Consider the following 20,269-nt stretch of genomic DNA (forward strand, 5'->3'; position numbering starts at 1 on the left):
AAATATAGATATGTAAATATTTCTAATTTGTAGAAATTACATAGCAATACTATAAAAAACTCTGGATAGAGAAAAGACCATTCTGTGTTTTGGTAAAATTCGTCCGGCATTGCCTAGGTGCTGTACCGACCCAAACTTGGTCAAGTGTGAGTATGAGTGTCAGTTAACTGTTAACACTCATTTCATGGCATCATATTTAGATGCAATTAAAGCTACAGCTTCAATAACTTTGCAAAAATTATAAAATGTTACGACTTTAAGAAAAACACATATCAAGAGCAATATCAGGATATATTAGAACCTAATTAGCTTATATCAGACCGAACTCAATGGCAATGAAAAAAAAAAACACAGTGTGTGTGTGTGTGTGTGTATGTGTGTGTGCATGTGTGGTGGAGGGAGAGAGGGAAATGAATGAGGCCTTTTTTTACAGCAGGACCCAGATCAGAGCTCCTAACTATGGGATTTGGTGCTGTTGCCTTTCTCCCCCTGGAGGGAGTAATTAGGTTAGGGAGGACAACTGCCGCATTGTTTTAACAGAGGAGGGATTGTGCAGGCCAAAGTCCCACCAGCAACATGCTTCCCTCACAACAAAAATGCCAAACGGATTCTGCGGTGCTCAGACACACATCCACACGCACAGACAGAAGAACTTTTTTTATTTTAGAGTTTCCTCAGCACAAAGACAGAAAGAAGCTGTCTTTTTATGCAGTAAAGGCTTTGGTACTGTGTGTATCCTATGAAATGTCAAATATAGTCCAGCAGTGTCAGATATCCTCTCCTGTTGTTACAGTTGTGGGATCCTTGCTCTCTGTGGGACTCGGTTCCCTTTAGCGTAACTGCGTCTACTCTCTCCTGTATCCAGAGGCTTGGCAACACACACCGCTTCTAACTAGTATAATATGGTTATGATGCATTTGCATTCCTTCCAATCCCCTCGGAAATACAATACGCCTATATCGTCTGTTTTAATCACGGTCTGCTTCCAAGGAAAGTAAGAGGAGAATACAAACAGCCACAGCTATAAAGAGGCTTTCTCAAATACACTTCAAGTTCGTTTAAATACACCCTCTGCTGATTGATAGAGAGTAAATCAAACAAATCATACTGGTAGAAAAAATAAAAGGACATGAAGTGCTCCCCAGTCTACTGTATTTACAATACACAGACTATGGCTTCTTTCATTACTGCCCTTTTCCCTCATTTCCCTCTCTTCTTTCCTATCCTTTCTTTTTCTTCTCTTGTCTTTCTGAACCGAAAGAGAAAAAAAACACGGCTGTTGTTTCACCCATCTGGGCCATTCTCAAGGCCTTCAGCCTCTCCAAATATTAAAAAAAACAAAAACACAAAAATGCACCGCAGTATGCACCTCTGCAAAACCGCCCACGCCATCGTTATTGACTTCACATCATAAATCTCCACAGCCTGGCTGCAATATATAGTCAATTTGTGGTCCCCATATGAGCCCTAACTCTTGTTTGGAAATACTTCTCTTCAGGTGTGAGGATTGAGACAAAAACCAATAAAAAAAATTACACCATGAATAGAGAGATGATGGACAGGCCCATAAGGCCTACAAGAGTCTGGAGTTTGCCACAGGTGGCAGAGGTGATTGCGCTTTATTCCAGATGATGAGCATAATGATTCCAGTATTAAATTTCACTGGACTTTTCTCAAAAAGTCGTGCATGCTGAATATACTGACAGCAGCTTGACACGTCAGACAAGAAAGCGATTTTGGGTCCATTCCCTCCATGTCCCGTTTCAACAGAGCTGAATAAACTGCAGCCACAAAAGAGGAGCGGCACACACTGTTTCTCCATTATGGTTGCAGGCGATCACATCACAGGAAGGGCTCCTATAAGAATATTTTTCAGTGGAATATGTAAACCAGCTAGACATCTTAATAACAGGAGAGTAGAGAGTTGAATGCAGCATGGAAGCGAATTTATAAATTGTTAAAATGAGCAGTTTGCGGAGCAGAGATTGTCCCACTTCATGGACTCACAGAGTGAAGTTAAATCTGGCCCATCTGTGTTTTATACTTTAGCAGTGACATGAAATCCTCATTCTGCACTGAATTTTCCAGTCAAATATACAACTTTCCATGTAACACACACTAATCCTGCAGCTATTTCTTTGAGCCTAAACAGAGCAGAAAGTTTATATCTGAGTTCCCTCTCCGAGTACGGTGCAGCTGTAGTTGGGATAGTAGTTACTGGCTGGCTGGGCCAAAAGGAGAAGCCACAGAATTGTGTTTGAGTCTAACCCTGAGCCCTGCTTGGCCTTGGTCTCCTCTACTTAACTCTACTCTACTCTAATCTTCACTTTTTTAATTATATTTCAACAAGGGTCTATTTGACTCTACTGTATTCTGCTTGACTGTCAAAGGGGTTGCAAACAGCCTCAGGCCTGCTGCCCCAGTCACAAGGAACAGTGAGCTCGCACTCATACCAAACACATACACAGACACTTCCACACAAACAGAGTCAGTTAATAACACACAAACTCCCGCCCTGCAGCTCTGTTTGCGCACAGCTGCCAGGCCTCCTTAGAGTTCATCCGAGGTAAAGATATGTTATATTATGCAACCGAGTATAGATTTTCCACCCTTGGCCCTGCGCCAACTTCCTGCTCTGAAGAGCAAGCTCTAGCGCTTTGTTCCCTAGGGTGACAGCTATTCCTTGCTGGACGGGGTGGCCAAATTAGATACACAGACAGAAACAGAGATGGAAGGTTACAGGAAGAAATGAAGAGAAGGGAATATGAGTACGACAGCGAGCAAGCAGAAGACAAGGAAAAGAAAAAAAGAAAGAAAGAAAAACACGCAGCTTTGTTAGTCTACGATATTGTTGTCTGTGATTCTCTTTCTGTAACTTAAAAGTCGTCCTTCCTTTTCCCTCGACTCTTTAAATCAGGTCACAACTGTTTTCATTACTGTTTGACTTGCGGGTTCATAAGCCTCCAAGCGTCAACGTTCCTCCACCCACCCTCAAGACAGGAAAAGATTTTCCCTCCAACATTAACCCAATAAATGCCTCTTAAGCCAAATCACAACCTTTACACTATGTTTCTATGGAAAAAGTAAAAAAGTACATCTTAAATGCTGATACTAAGTTTGAGTAATGTATTTAATCATTGCTAGGCTCATACTGTTAACTCCTAAATAGCTTATATAGATTATACTCCTTCATTGTGCATGCTTGAGTATACCCTGGACTCTACTTGGAACTCTTTTGCCTTCACTACAGCATGAGGTAATGTAGCATGATGATGAAAGAAAGGCTTAGGAAATTTGAGGTACAATCAACGAGCCAATCAATGCCTCTTTCTTTCTCCACTACTTAAAGGAGAGCCAAAGAAGTGGTGAAAAGATGATGAATGCTATGACATCATCGATTTGCATCACCGCGTGATGTCATGTTTTGAAAACTAAACAACTCTCGACACCAACGCCACTTTCCATTTAACTATGTCCTGATGAAATCTTTGTCCTTTGTGTTCAAATGAGTGTAACTAGATCTCCAGACTTCACCAAGCGTGGATACGTGTTTATTTTACATAGTAATAAAAGAAATGACAGATGGATGAATGAACAGAGTAAACATTTGAAGGCCACAGAAAACTGCTGAATGTGTGTCTTCCTGGCTTCCTATGTAAATCACTCCCAAGCAGGAGTGCTCGTTCCCCAGTGGGATGTGAGGGGGCACAAGACAAAGAGAGTAGCGCAAGCAATTTGTAAAAAATATCCATTCAAATTTGAAAACATAAATATACCCACATAATTAATCAAATTCAACATTTGAATGCTAGCAATGAGATTTAAAGAGAGGAAAAAACAAATTAGCAGGTAAGCATATAAGTCTACACATTTAGCTAAAAATGGCTCAAATAGTTAGCTAAAAGTTATGAATAAACTGTTTAATAAAAAAATAGACAAATAGTGAGGAGTAATGAAACAAAATAAACTATTTACCACCAAACAATATTGCAGTATTACTTACACGCAACAATGCGCTGAGCTCTTTGTTCACTCCTCTTCTGTTAGCTGTCTGCACAGAAGAGGAGCCTCTAACCTCTGTGCTGTTTTAACTCTGGCTATGTCCAAAATCACACATGTAACATACACTCAGTAGTTCACTCTGTAATGAGCAGTAAATTGAGATTTTGGACACTTGCTAATCGTCTTACTGCATCATCACTAATAATAGTTTCAGCTGTGAGTTATTTACTTTCTCTAACACACAGAGCAATGCATTGTGGGATTGTTAGCAGAAAGTAGTGTACCGAGCATGAACGCTACTTTTTTGTGTTTCACTATAGAAGCACAGAATATTTTGCACTATATAGTAAACAGGGAGTGATTTTTCACACAGCCTCGGTCTTTCAATTCTTAACTACAGCTTCTGGGTGAAAAATGTCACCCAGAAACTTAAAACACTGCACGGTTGACAGAGTTAGCCAAAAGCAAAAGCTAAATGGCTGTTAGCTACAGGTAATGACTGGTTAAAATAGACAGCTAGAATTGGATACATATATACTGTTAAATGTAATGGATAGATAGCCATTAGGTAAATAGTTTAAATTGCTAAGGTGATGCTAAAAGTAATGGACAAAGGCTAAAAAGTTTTGTCTAAAAGTAACAAACTAATGTTAAAATGTCCATCTTCTGCCACAGCACACCTTGACCAAACTGACCTATGACCTTGGCAACTCAGCTGGAGGACGTTCACACAAACACGCCACACGCGAAAGATAAAAACATAAGCACTGCTTTTATGTAATCAACTTGCAGTTTTGAATCCATTTCAAAAAACACATCTGGAACATGAAGGGAGCTCATCGAACAAGGCTGCGGGGACACATCACACAATAAAGCTTGGGAACTACTTTTCTTATTTCGGAAATAAAATGCACACCTGCACTTCGCGTGATTAAGTATGCGCAGGTGCGTTATGCATGAGGTGTATACTGTACATGGTTAGGCTTGAATTGGAACTGATACTCACTTACTGAGCGGCTATGTTTCTGAATGGGCAGACCAAATGTTGCCGCAGCTCCTGTTTTCTTCACAGAATAATGTATGCGTGTGTCATGTTTGTGTGAATGTCTGCATCTGCCATTTTTTTGTTGTGGATTGTGGCTGCGTGTGTGTGTGTGTGTGAGACTGAATGGGATGAAAAGTCAGCCCGGGGAAGTCTGTGAAGAGAAAGCTGCAGTCAAACATGCAGAGAGAGCGGGGCAGTGGTCAGGTTTCATCCAGATTAATCTGGAAGCTATGTAATGAGGGGTCTACTGTATATATTTAGCCAGTGCAGTCAGATGTAGGTCAGACAGCCAGGCAGGACAGGCCAAACATCATGCCCAGATTGCCCACGTTGAAGTGACCTTGAGTGGGCTGTCAGTGATCCACAACAACAACTCTCTATCTATTCCTGTTGACCTGTGACAGACAAATACAGCAGCTTTGCTCAGTCACAAGTGTGAACCTTTGCTGTCGGTTTCTCTTCGGGGAAACACAAAAGATCTGGGAAATTCAGAATCGTAGGCCTACAGCTTGTCTTTACGGAAACATTATTTGTTGATTAAAAAGAAAGAACGCAGAATGAATTACTGTCAACGTTCGCTCCGTGTGTTGATACTGGCATGAGTTCAAATTTGCTCAGTGCAAGAACAAAGCACGCTCAGAAACATTTCTCAGTCTGTCCTCTGTAGCACTAGACACGGAACAAAACTAACTAAACACTGCGAAATGTGCAGCATTTTTCATTTTACAACCGCAACTTGACTTTAGTGAATCAAATCCTTTATAGGACTGACATTACTGTGCTACCGGCCTCATACTAGTAACTTAAAGATAATCATTGACACACACCACGTTTTGCAATCCTAAATTCGTGTAACCGATAACGTCAGATAATGCAGTAGAGCGTCTACTGATTCTTTGTTGACTTCAACAATCCAATACATGTGCTTACTTGCACGTTCGAGCTTCACTGTGCAGTGCTTTCAGCTGCTGCAGGTGCGTTTACCTTTAAATCTGAGTTTAGGACGTACTGTATACCTGCAAACAGGAATTTGGGACATAACAGCTTGCAGACAAGCAAGTCAGCCAACGTGCAGCTTGACGGTGAGGGAGTAGATGTGATTTTAAGGAATTTTAAGGAGTATCATATATATATTTCTTTCTTTTTTGGGGGAAAAGCAGTCTGGCATAAGTTATTAAGTCAATAAATGGAGAGTATTTTTATGAGGCTTCTAACAAATGGAAAGGGTGTCTTAAAAATGATTGCAACAGACTGAATGATTCACCACTTTGCAGTTCACAAACTTTACTCTTGAAGCCCACATGTGAAAGAAACGTTGCCTGGAATTTGACATATTGCTGCTGCTCTCACAAACACAAGATCTGTTCGAAACAACCTGGATTTAGAAGGAGGAGGAGGAGCATGAGGAGCATAGGGGTAAAGAAGTAGGTGCGTGTGCTTCATGGTGTATCTGTGTAAACTTGAGGTGCCACGCCCTCCTTGTACACACGCTGCCGTTTTCTCTCCCTCCGTCTCATTCTTTCACACACAAACACACACACACAGACACAGACACCACATGTGTGCCACCGCAAACACCTTATCCTCAATTTGCTTGTCAGGTTGGTTGTCCCAGCGTTCCAAATAGCCACATAATGACGGCACTTTTGTTTAGATTTATGACTCAAAATCAGGGGAAAGAACATGCTGTACTGCTGTCTAAAGCTCAGCAATGACAGCGTGCTCAAATATCCACCAGTGGATTCCTGCTTTCTGCTAAAGACACACTTTGTCTCGGTGGTTTCTAACACCCTCCCTTCCCCTCTCTCTGCTCTCATATTGTACACTAAGTATTTTGTGTTCTTCTATATATTCTAGCTCAATTATGTAATTTAGCACCCGCGCGCGCGCGTGTGTGTGTGTGTGTGTGTTCATGTAGCCATGGCAACAGCACAACATATCGGCGACCACAGAACCACAATGGGGCCCCGGGCACTGCCAGGGTTGTGCCAAAGACTAATCCATGCCAGAGGTGACATGAGCGAAGGAAAGTGAGGCGGGTGGAGACATGACACACACATTCAGAATCCCCCACACACACACGCACACACGCATGTGTACATGCAGACACACAAGCATATTTACTCTCTCCCCTCACTACTCGGCTTCCGTTTAAAACACAAGCGCACACACTGGATATCCTCTCATTCTTCTTGGCTGGAGCCTCCCATGGCAATAGCAGTAGGAATCCATTCTCCACGGATGCTGGGACAGCTGTGCTGATACTGAATGAGACACAGTTGGTTCTGCCTCTCTCTGCATGCAGCTCGAGATAAAAACAACATGCTACTTAATTCAAATCTATATCACCTGCTGCCAAAACGCACCCGGCTCATCTCTTCTTTGTCTCCGACACCAAAGAGGGCCCTGAATTTCTTTTGCAAAAATTGCTGCAAATTTGCTGCTGCTGATGCACGGTGGCCCCCAGTCACCAGCTGACAATAAGCACAGAAAATGTAGGCTATATTACTTACAAAGTCATTAATCAAAGAAACCGCCACCGCCTCTTATTAATATGCTCAGAGAGACACAATGTACGTAGAATATAAATAATCTACAACATCCCACCAATTCTGGAGGCAACAAAAAGCTATGGCAAGTCTTAGCAAGGCCAGCTCCTCATTGTAGGCTCGAGGCCTTTGGTGGCGCCAAAAGAGGGAGGGTTCAAATACTCAAACATGCCACCTTAGATGGGTTAAGCTAGAGTGCTATGTTTAAAAGACTTGAGTGTTGTTTGGTGGTGGTAGTGGTGGTTTTGCTGGTGTCTGGCAGTGTGGCATGAATGAATAAGTAAAAAGAACACAGTGTCCCAGGCAGTGTCTGGCATTAGCCCTCATGGTGTCCCGTGATGAGGCAAATAGATCTGGTGCTGCCTGCACGGCCCCAAACGCCAGCGCAGCCAATCGGCGACTCAGATTTCACCCTTTACTCACTGCCTGTCTTCCTCTCTTACACGTGTGCACAACTCAGTTACAAGAGAGCACAATGGATCAGCACTACCTGTCAATCAAATGCACTGTGAGTTCCTTCTTCTGTGCGGTAGCCAAAGGCAGAGCGCTTCCCCGGCTGCCCCATCACAAATATCCACACAAGCTACGCTGCTTTTTGCTGGCTGACATCACTAAGTCATTAATTTTTATTACCATCACTCTGTGTGTTCAATAAAGACGTGAAAGATTGTGAGTGTTTTATCGGCTTAGAAATCTTTTTTGTTGATATGTATGAGATGTATTAGGATAAAGGTGAGACGGTCGCCTGACAAGTGGCATCCCAGCTAATCCAGCGATCACCACTCACAGGCCTAACTGCAATAAAGACATGGCACTAAACCTTTTTGGTGCCTGTTGTGCGCACACACAAGCGTATGTGTCTTTAATTTTGAAAAATCCAACATTTTCTGTTTATTCAGACTGGGCTTCCATCAGAATTTAATCCTCTGAACAGCTGTTCCAACTCATTTTCCAGGCCTTGGGAAAAGACGGAGTGAGAGAGGGAGAGAGAGAGAAAGGGCAGAGAGGAGGGATGTAAAGGCCACCTCACCAAATATGTGTAAACGTAAAAAAAAAAGTTCAGGCTTCAAGTTAATGCTCAAGTCCAGATATTGATTCCATTAATTTAATGGGATTTGCACATAAAACAAACTCGCTCATGCTTTTCCTCCTGGAAATCTTGTTGTGATATTTGGATTGAAAACACCGCTCTCTGATAAAGACTGATAACCAGTGGTGGTGACGTAAGAAACGCACAATGCATCCTCTTGGAGCAACATATAGCTCTGATAAAGAAGCCTGTGGAGCTCCAGAATGGGAGGACAAGGCAATAAGTCATGCACAGTGAGAGGATGACCTCAAAGCTGAGGTGAGGTCTGACTACGAAAAAAAGAAAATACATATATCTGTTGTCGATCACTTACAGATAATGAGTCCACACCAAAACAAATACAGTGAGGTCTTGCTGCTGCTGCTGCTGCATGAGAAGACGTGTGACCTGAATGGAAAGTGCACTTTGCAGTAGTACAACTGGAACACATGTGCAGGGATTTCAAATAAAAGCTACAATGAAATCCAACGCAGGAAATGCAAATGTGGCCGTTAATAGAGCTGCTCTGATCGGGTCAATACTGTGCACTACAGAACAGAAACCAACCTACGGCAGGCAAATCTAAGCAGTGCAAAGCCACGATGGGATATTTTCCTAATAAGCCCGTTTAAAACACGTGTGTTAGAAAAATAATGGTTTATTTGCGCTGCTGCATTGACTGATGTGCAACGAAGAATGAACGTGTGCTCTTTGGGACCACATTGTCAACAAGGGGCAAAAACATATATAAAAAAAAACATACAAAAAAATCAACATTTCATTGAATCTGTGCAAAATAAAAGGAGCCTATAGTCTAACAGCTCCAGCTGCAGGTTGGCGTGCGCGGCCCTGCAGGAGTTAGGACATAAAAAAACATAGTGTCAAGATGAAATATAGAAAAACACAAACACCTAATGCTGAACAAATAGGGACTAAATAGGACTTACCACTAAGGCATTGTTTAGAAGGTGAGTAGGGTAATACTTTAGTGTTGAGAGGGTGTTAAGAGGCGAGGAGAGCAGGGGTCAGCGTCCAGGCGGGCAGAGGGGGGCAGAGGGAAGGAACACGTTAACATGGCGCACGAGTGAAAACAGTCTGAGATGACAACATTACGAGCTGCATGAAGCACTGAACACATTATTCTTTTTTAAATGCAATGACACAAACAAAACAAACACAAAAAAATAAAAGTCTGCTTTTTAAAATGCGAATTTGTGCTGCGTCATTGTGGCCTGCAGGAACGCAGAGCCGAGGTTTGGAAAAGGGAACATAAACTGACAACAACAACAACAAAAAAAAAAGTATAACAGAGTGCATTGTTGATTAGAAGTGACAGGAAAAAAAAAAATGAGCAAGGCGATCTGAGCAGCACATTTCAGCATCTGCGTTATTTTTAAGATGAATGGGAAATGAAAAAATATCACGGTGGAGCTGCCGTGAACATCTCCGGACAAATTAATAACAGCTATACATATATATATAGATAAGAAATGTATTGTTTTAAATCCTAACACTCCACGAGTCAAACACACACACACGCACACACACTCCTCTCCTCTCAAGGCTCCATCTCCGTAATTTGCCTCCATTACGCAGCGTCCGTCACATCACAGCATGCTCTCCACCTCCACCAAGGCTTCTACGACAGTTAATAATTCATTTGATTGTTTACAATTGTTGCCATATCCGAGGTCCAAACTCAACTTTTTTTTTTTTTTTTTTTAATTATTAACAGCAATTAAATAAACAAAATGTGCCTTTCGGTCTGCAAACGGAGCTGCAAGGGAATGCAGAATGTGTGAGTGTGTGTGAAGAAAGAAAGAGAGGGAGGGAGGACGCTGTTTCTTATGTGCACAACACACACACACACACACAGACACACACCTCAAGGATAGGCTCTGTCATGCTGCAAACGTGTTCCCATCCTGCAAGTTAAAATCATGTGCAACTTGTGTGCTGCATTACACTGTGTGAGCGTCTGCTGCCAATTAGTTTTAATTAAGGGAAATGTTTGTAGCTGAATAAACGCTCATTTTGTTAAGGGATTAAATGCTGTAAAGATTTTTCTTTCTTTCTTTTTTATCAATGACAGATAATGTCAACATATATAAAGGCCTGTTTTAGTTGCAGACCTACAACTAAAACATTTATATATATATATATATATATATATATATATATATATATATATATATATATATATATATATATATATATATACACACACACAGCATATTCTAATCTACAATGTCCAATATGTGTGACCCTTGTGATCATAATTTCCCAAGCTGTTTCTATTTTCATTCCATTTCTGAGGCTCAAGTGAGCCGTACATCAACACACTAAGTACTCTTTAATAGTTTCTTCAATGAAGTGCAGAATTAAAGGAAAATAATAAAATCTGCTTTCCCCTGTCTGGTGTCAATGAGAGGCCGGCGTTATGATCCTAGCAGCTAATGTTTCGAAATGGAAACCAGACGTGGCCTGTGCCCGCACGAGAGGAGCCGAGAACATCCTCTCTCAGCCTCTGGTAGCAGAGTCGTCAGAGGCATATGAGGGGAGGAAAAACTCTTTTAATAAAACCACTGTAAAGATCAGGAATGAATCACACATCAAACAGGACCCGTGCCCTGTCAGACGAAGCCAGTGAGGGGATAATCAAGTCTGCTTTAGAAGAGTGAGTTTGTTAGAAGAGGTATCTTCAAAAAAAAAAAAAAAAAAAACAGGTAGTGTTTTATTTCTGCATTGCAGCACACTCAGAGGAGAGAGAGAGAGATAGGACTAGTGATAGATTAGTATGTTGATAAAAGACACTAATTCATGGTGGGAGTGGGAGGCCGCTGTGTCTGTTGGGTTCAGAACCTCAACACTTGTGTGCAGCTGTGCCACAAAGCTGCAAAAGCTCACTGAAAAGATCACATTTTCTTTCTGTTCGCCCTGTCTCGCTGATGATGTGAAAATGAATCAGACGGCTGCAAGAAAACTGCCAGCAAAATATAATGAATTGTAACTAAAGTGAGGGAAATGATACGAAGGAGAGGTGAAAGCAATTCAGAATGTGTCAGGGTTGTTACAGAATGACAACAAGCAGAGCGTAGTGTCAGAAGTGTCTGCAGTAAGGTTTGCAAATAGTACAATTTGGCATTACATGGTCTGGAGACACTCATGCATCATATCACACTTTCAAAATAAAACTACTCGGTTATGATTTTTGAAAAATCTCCTGATGCTGATCACCTGTTTGACGGCAACAACAGCAAAAAGGTCATAATGAATAAAAGTCTGTGTTAAATTAGATATACATTTAGAACAACAAAGTCTAAGTCGAACTGTTTTTAAATGAATAGCAGGTGAAAGCCAAGTGTTTAAAACAGAGGTAATGACAGACTTTAAAATAAGCTGCTACCTGCAGCAGGAAGAACCATAAAAAAAAATAGACACTGGTTATTTCTTTAATTATCAGCTGTAACGTGAAAAGCAGCTGCAGGCTGCTGTTTATTAATAAAACACAGGCTGAAATATGCATTATAATAAATAAACCCCGTTAACCTGCAACCCCACGTGTGCTCATGTGTTGCATTCAAGTGCAGACAACTTAGTACAATCACCAAGTGGTGCAGCAGGGCTCCAGAAAACTATGTCAGAAGACGCACGCAGAGTGACTGCGCCGTTCTTCACAGTTTATAATTACACACACACACACACACACACACACACACACGCTCCAATCTCTCGCCTCTCCCTGTCTCAGCTCCACGTGAAAGCAGCCCTAAAGGCGGCGGTGTGCGCCCTGCTCTCCTGTAACTCCTCTCACCGGCCAAAACCCACTCCTGAGCCTCGACACTTGGAAAAATCTTAACAGCAGTAACATCAAACTCCACAACACTCTGTCTGTCCCTGCGCTCCGCATTTTAAAAAAAAGAAAGAAATCCCCCTCCTCTCGCATGCTCCTCTCCTCCTCCTCCTCCTTCTTCTTTTTTAATAAGAAATACATTTCGGGAGAAGCGCCATTTTCTCTCCAAAAACCATGTGCGACTGGAAAACGCACAAGAAAGTTTCACGAGGCGCAAACGCGCTCCGACACGGGAGGAGCGTCGGAGAGTTGGAGGCGAAGTTTGACAGTGGGTCAGGTCGCAGAAAGACGCTGTGGTCCAACAAATGAACACATGCAACAACAACAAAAAAATCAGACACAAACAGCGGAATTAAAAAAAAAAAAAAACCAAAACAAAAAGAAGAAGAAGAAGCGGCGTCTCCACTGCGCGAACCCGAACAATGAAATAAGAGAAGCCAGTTTACCTGTGTCAAGCAGTACGGGGAGTACATGGTTGGATTAGAAAGGCGGGTTGGAGAGCTTATTTAAGTTGGATGGAAGCTCGGTATAGTGCTGCATTGCAATCGCTCGCCGTCCTGTTTCTCTCACTCCATGCTGCTGCAGCTTACAGTAACCCCGCCTAGAAAGTGAAAGCTTGCACAAACTTTCAGGGAAAAAACTTTGTCTCCCTCCCCTCTCCTCTGTGCTGGACTTTTTCTATCGCTCTCGTCTTCGGAGCGGATTTTCCTGTAAAGGAAAGGCTTTTTATCACTCTAAAGCACATCTGGGGTGTGATCCCTTACAAGTTTTGACTGCTCAACATGAAATGAATCTTTTGATTTATTTATTTATTCATTGTGGACGAGTCTTTGACGGCCGTCTCCGCTGCGCAGACACCTATAGGCTATATACGCGCGTCCCTGCATCCTTCACACGGTAACGTTGCGCCTTAGTTGCGTTTACTGACCTTCGCGTTCTTGAAAACAATAAGCAGAGGGCACAGGAGTCGCCCAGGGCGTGTTGAACGTGTTTGTAGTCACACCTTGACGTGAAGGGAACACGTAAACGCATCACCAGGGCAGACCAGTGCTTCTAAACTAAATGTGAATAAGCTCCACATATGTTTTTGAGAAAGTTTTTGCAGCTCAGATTAAAAGAAACAGCGACATTTAGACCTATTCCTGAGAGATGAGTGTCTGTTTGAAAATAATTTGAATGTCAGCTAAATAATAGACAAACCAGGGTTATGCATTCAGCCGCATGCAGCAGCAAAAGCTGAAGTTAAATCATTTGCCGCCATTTGAATTGGTGCATTAACTGATTCATCAGAGCTGTAAATTTAAGTTTATTTATTTACTGAACCATATTTGACCCAGTCTGGAAGCCACAACTGTAGTTTGAAAACCAGTGAAGTGAGTCCAAGCCAAACAGTTTCACTGCAGCGTTCACTATGAAGGAGAAAACTAGCAAACAGTGAAGACAGACATATAATCACAGCCTCTGAGCAGCATCAAAATACTAAACTGGGGCGTGTGAGAGGAAGCAGAAACTCTCTCTCTCACACACACACACATGCACAAAGAGCAGCGAGTGATCCAGCCTCACAAAAACAAAACAAAACAAAAAATAAAATCATAAAATGTCATAAAATGCAGCTTCTTGAACTGGATCCCGAGTGTGGTACAGTGGGAATTTGGATGGGAGCGCAGTCATTGTATAGAAGCGGAGCTGAAATTTTGGGCCTGACATCGGAGTCCCACAGATTTACGAGGCCTACTGCTTGTGCATTTCTACTGCAAGCCTCTGCAGGCGAAACAAAGAGATCTGGGCTCTGTGTGGCCAATTACTGCTCATGGCCAGATACAAGAGCCAGAGACGCAGGCGGTGAGGGAGACGGTGTGTGGTCACGAGTGTGTGTGCACCACGAAACTATAACCTCCTGTCCTCACCGCCACACAAGGTTAGAATACCAGCATTCCTTTTCCGTGAATATGATACATGACTAATACACGACACCCTATCAGACACACACACACACACACCTTGTTAGTCTCCTTTTTGGCAGGTGTATTGACATCATAACCTGCTACATTCGTGGGATTCTCTCTATTTTCCGCTCACTTTTGCAGCAGCGTCATTAAAAGCACCGCAAGTGCAAAAGGTTACAGAGAGCGGGTAGACAGGGATCAGCCCCCTCCCTGCTTTATAGAGTCGACTCGCATGCAACACACGAAAACACTCCTCTGCCGTGGCTCCTTAAATGAGCCACACATTTAGTGGTCTGTGTGAGTAAATCTCTCATTAAGTAACACATGGTAGAGCCATATGCTATGGTCGGTGGCTCTGCTGTGGCTCCGCATTTTCACACGCTGCAAAATATACATATTTACCACTGCTCCAGAGTGGCCGGTGCTGCGGTGACTTCGCTCGTTGGCTGGGAGCTTTTGTACACTTAAAGTTATTAGAAACTGGGGCTTTCACTAATAAATCATCAGAAGAGTTTATCCCTGTCATCAAGCTATCATCACCCTGCAAAACAGGTCGATCAAGGATGACAATAACTGTAAATTTGCCTCAAATAAACACACAGGCACACAGTATCATGCCACAACCAGCGCGGATGGCACACCTGGCTACGTGTGCGGTGTAAAAGGAGATGGGACACAGCAGAGGGAAGATAAGCGAAAAGTGTGGTTGTGGTGTTTGGCTGAGCAGATGTCGGCTGTAGTAGCCCACAGTTTATATAGAGCGCACGTGGAGGGCTGATTGTAGAGGTTTTGGCCCCTCACTTATGCACGAGCTGTTAATGCATGAAAAAAATGACAGCATAGTAAAAGATTTCTACTTTTATAATTCTTGGTTTCAAGTGAGCCAAATGTCCTGTGTGTTGCTTCAGGGTGAGACGTTCATTTGTTCAAACACGTTGGTTTGAAGTGCATACTGTACCTGCTTTCCTGTCGACCTCTGACAGTGAGAGTCGAGGCATCAAGACGAGTCAACTAGCCGTACACTGGCCCATAAACTTAAAAAAATATGAATATGTAACATAAAAACAATCTTCATGAATTTGTCACTGCTCTGTAGCTGACAAACTGAGTCAGGATGGCAGTGTAACTTCAGTGCAGTTGTATATTTGAGTTTAAAAATAAAAAATTCAAAATGATCATTCATCTATGTATTTTCCTTGGTAACCAATAAACAATATTTTCCCTAATAATTGCAATATTAATTTTTTCACCAAGCCGTGCAGCTCCAGTGTCGACATTGTCAGTGTTGTAAATGACTATCGGAGCTGGAAACATGTTTCTTTAATGGATTAAGTGTACAGACGTCCATCGCCAGCAAACATTACTGATGCGTTCCAGTGGAACACTGTGTTTGCTAATGCACATTTATCAATTTAAAAGTCTAATTGATCATTGCAATTGTGTTTGCACAGCTGAAACATGTAGGTTTTCATGGAAAAAAGGACATTTTTATGTGACCCAAACGAGCGTATCAACAGCAATCGAACTCATTTGAGCCGAGCTCATTTATCTAGCTCTGGCTGTTAGGAATGAATTATAGACAGAACTATTAAAACTTGATGAGATTTTTAACAACGATGATCAAACAGATAGGAGATAAAAATGATAATTATAACTAATAACTATATGGAACCAGAACCGTACAGTAGGTTACAAGCAGACATTATTTATTATTTAAAGGGGTCACAAATCAAAACCTTTGGAACTTAAAGAGCTGAACAATGGGCCTGCAGCATCGCACACTTTAGGATCTTCTAAATTCACATTTGCTGCCGAGTTAATGTGCTGTATTTAACTGATTTTACTGTCATTCTCAGGATTTCTTTACAGAACCCTGACCTGTAAACCAATTGCACACACACACACACAGAAATAGAGACAGAGAAACAGGGAACCGTGAAGCACTTTTAGCCAAAACTAAGCCCCCATCAGCCGAACCTCCTGGTGAGAAGTTGGAGGTGGACACTCTCCTGTGGATGCTCTCGAACTCACTGCCCCTGGAATCCAATACAACTCCACCGACGCTCCTCCCCCTCCCCAGAACTCTCCTCTACCAACCGTGCTACTCAATTACGGCCATAATGGTTCATTTCTGTACCCCGAGACACACGATACACTGTAGCAACCCAGATTCTCTGTGAGACTTGGCGTGAGTCTTAGCTCTGGGAAAGAAAGGCTGTAGCCTAGAAAACTGGCTCCTGCCTCATTAACAATCACATTTTTCAGTCATCCACGCCCCTTCCTTCTCCTCTCCCTTCCCCACTTTATTACCATTTTATATCACGTTCATCGTTTTAAATCCACTGCTCTGTCTGGGTGGATTTTCTCTTTGTTTTCCCTTTTTTATAGGAAAAATCTGTTGACTTCCATTAACTTTATTTTCCTTTTTCTTCATACATAGGGGTGCTGCACATTATCGTCATAATTTTCACTCTCCGGAGATGAGGGCGCTTCGGTGAAGTTGCAAAGGCCCCTTTTTTTTCTTAAATGTGCGTGTGGAAATAATGATTGTAATGGTTTGCAGCTGAGTAGAGGCAGCTGTGAATGACATTATGATTGTGGTGCAATTACCATGAGCAGCAAAACAGACTGTCAGTCACAACAATGAGTAATGACTTAAATAACACATTTAATACCAACACATGTAGTAGTAATAATAATAATAATAATAATAATAATAATAATAATAATAATAATAATAATAATAATAATAATAATAATAATAATAATAATAATAGATGCATACCCTGTATGAATCTGATACTACAAAGCATTCAGGCATCCCAGGACCTCTGGAGGGCTCTTCGTTCAACAGAAAGGTTTCGGTTGCCTGAAATGTAACACAACAGTCAGAACAACATTGCCTTTAGGTTCAAATAAATTAAAAGCATACTAAAAAGCAGGCATCAAAGCTGTAGAAGGGCATTTTTATTATTTGAATCTTCCTCATCTTATTGATTAATAATCCCTTCCAGGTCCCTCCACCACGAAACTCCTGGACAAACGACATCTTTCGCCTTGACCTTCTACAAACACACACACACACACTCAGTGGTGTGTGCTGCCTGCCTGAGCCCATATGCTGTGCAGACCTGAGGCCCGGCCCTGCCAGTCACCACCACTTGAATGGGGAGCAAAGTGTTTAGCTGCCGTACCCACACACAATACTCCGACACAATGGCATTTCCTGTCCCTGCTATTTCACCTGCATGGTCACTTTTCTGTCAGCGTGCACTGATTCAGCACAACGCATTCACATACACACGATCACATTCACATACACTGGGCACAGATTCGCACATACAGAGGCCATACGTACATCTGCCACCATGCAGACAAACACAGGCTCTTGGCCACGCTACAGGCCCTACATCGCATTCCCTGATAGATGCAGCTAAAGTATTTATTCTAAGTGTTTGTTTCTATTCAGCGTGGCTCATTTGTATGCTGTGGGACGCGCCAGCAGAGACTTGGGCTCTGAATGAGCATCCATTGCAGTTCTGCTGTCAATTGCAGCAACCACGCCAGACAACATGGATGGGAGGGAACCACAGACTGAGGATCTGGATCAGGGATGGCAGTTCTGCCTGGTTAGCCAGCCCGTGGCTATTAATTCTTAAGTCCAAGCTGGTACAAATTGGTTTTCGCAGGCTAAATTTGAATGTCTGGTTTGGAAATCAACTAAACCTGTTAGGCGAGGGCTAAAAATTGCTGGGTTAATGAAAATAACTGGTTCATGTGAGTTAGGGGGGAAGGAAGTTTTACTCACAATGGCACCAAGAGACTTAGAGCAGAAGGGGAAATAATCCTATTTTCCAGAACTTTACATCGGGATCTCTCAACATACCTTAAGCAGAAACAAACATGGACCCAAAACAGGAACAAACATTGCTCGTAGCTAGCAACAAAATGTAAAGTTATACTATTTCAATAGGCATGTAGGATAAACAAATTTTAGGTAATTCTAACAGGCATTAGGTTACTTAAGCATTTACATATGCACACAAACACACACACACACACAGTGACACTAGATTGCACTTGAACAAATACATGCACAGACACATGCATAAACACACAGCACTATAATAGGTCCCAGACTTCAGGCTAACCAAGCTGCGGAGACACAGGCTATTCATATCCCTCAGAATGAGAGGTTACAGCTCGAGTCTTATCCCTTTCCCTTTTACTGTAACACAGGAAGGGCATCTGCGCGTGTGATTTCACTCAATGTCTGTGGCAAAAGGTCTAGCAGGCGGCTTGATTAACATAAGATTAACATTGGTTTTGTATTGCATCACCCTCTCTTGCTCACAATAAACGTAGCACGGAGCCACATGAAGCGTTCCTCCAGTTAAACAGAGTTAGAATTCAACTCATCCAAGTGACTAAGAAAACACTACTCGTGGCATTCGGCCTCAGCATCCAACCTCTGGCCTGTCATCATTAATACACAGGGAAACACAAGAGGAAAACCATTTGTCCCACTAAATGGTGCCCTTGTCAAGCTCTCTGGGCTTTCTTTTGAGCTCTTAAACTGCCCCGTCCAGCTGAAGGATATATTTTACTCTGTTGATAACCACAGAGTAGCACAAAAACGAGCCGTGCTGGTAGTAATAGTTGCCTCTTTCTGACAGGCTTTAGTCATTTAAAGATGAAGAATTGTTTGCACAGCGTAGCCAGTGGAGTCCAGGCGAGAGGTAACGGAATAATGGTTAAATAAAAGGATTGAATGTGGGTCAGTGAGTGAATGAAGTGTCTCAAAGGTGCATCATTTGTTTGAGGCTGCTTGTTTCATGTTGCTCCCTGCAGCACTGCACCCCCCCCACCCTCCCTCTGTTTTTATGGAGCATGGTATCAATTATATATGTGTTATGTGCTACATATATATATATATATATAGATATATGTGTGTGTGTGTGTGTGTGTGAATATGCACATGGGTGTATATATATATATATATATATATATATATACAGCATATGTGCAATCCATGTGGTCAGACTAGAGCTAAAATAGTCACAGACAAAACACTTAAAAAAAAACACTTAAAAAGCTCAAGACATCATTTTATGTCAGGGATTTTTTGGCTGATGGAAGAGAAAGGATGAAAACTTGTTCTGACTAAACAAAGTTCAGTCTAGATAACGAGCTAACTAACCTGACACACTACTTCCTCCAGGAGTGGGTGGAGAACAAAGCAGAGCTAAAGGTGAGGGAATAATGGGCTTGACTTTTCTAGCTCCACTCAAAAACAGTGATAACATTTAAATGCTAATGTTGCTCCATGTCTGCTGAATGTGTAATAAACAATTAAAAGCATTAAAAGCGGTCAGGATCTTGAATTAGCCCTCTGTTGAACTGGATGCTGGATAACAGGCTGAAATAGAGTTGAAATGTTAACAGTGAGGTTTGTGATGAGAAAACAATGTGGCCAGCTCAAAAAGTACCATTCAACATGTGGAGGTCAGAAAGCATTTTAAAAAGTGCAGCTCTGGAGTCGGGAGTTGTTTAGCCTTCTTAGCATCGAGACTAGAAACAGCCAGGACAGTTAGTGTGGTTGTGTCTAAAGTGAAGAAATACAACTGCTAACACCTCTAAAGCTGTCTCACATACTGAGCGCACAAGGAAGGCAAGAAAGAGCTGGCAACCTCACTGTCGCAGCAAGATTTTGGGAGGCTGCACACAGTCACAGAGCCTAGGTGTTGTTCACCCAGAAATAATTCAAACACATTACTCTCCCTAAAAACAACTCGGTTTCAC

The 20,269-nt window shown here is 42.1% G+C and overlaps 1 protein-coding gene across 5 annotated transcripts in view; it reads right to left on the reverse strand.

Annotated features, from left to right (window-relative positions):
* Positions 1 to 20,269, reverse strand: part of nfixb (nuclear factor I/Xb) — a 121,379-nt gene that overhangs the window by 95,607 nt on the left and 5,503 nt on the right. For 2 of the 5 annotated variants that reach the window (XM_026358951.2, XM_026358996.2), the window contains exon 2: positions 17,253 to 17,336. In XM_026358951.2, coding sequence (XP_026214736.1) covers positions 17,253 to 17,336 — 84 coding nt within the window. Of the gene's footprint in view, positions 1 to 9,612; positions 9,649 to 12,964; positions 13,140 to 17,252; positions 17,337 to 20,269 lie in introns of those variants that run through there. The other 3 variants (XM_033326116.1, XM_026358969.1, XM_033326114.1) reach the window with 3 other exon arrangements.

The sequence above is a fragment of the Anabas testudineus genome, chromosome 8 (genome assembly GCF_900324465.2).
Source record: "Anabas testudineus chromosome 8, fAnaTes1.2, whole genome shotgun sequence".
NCBI classification, from domain to species: domain Eukaryota; kingdom Metazoa; phylum Chordata; class Actinopteri; order Anabantiformes; family Anabantidae; genus Anabas; species Anabas testudineus.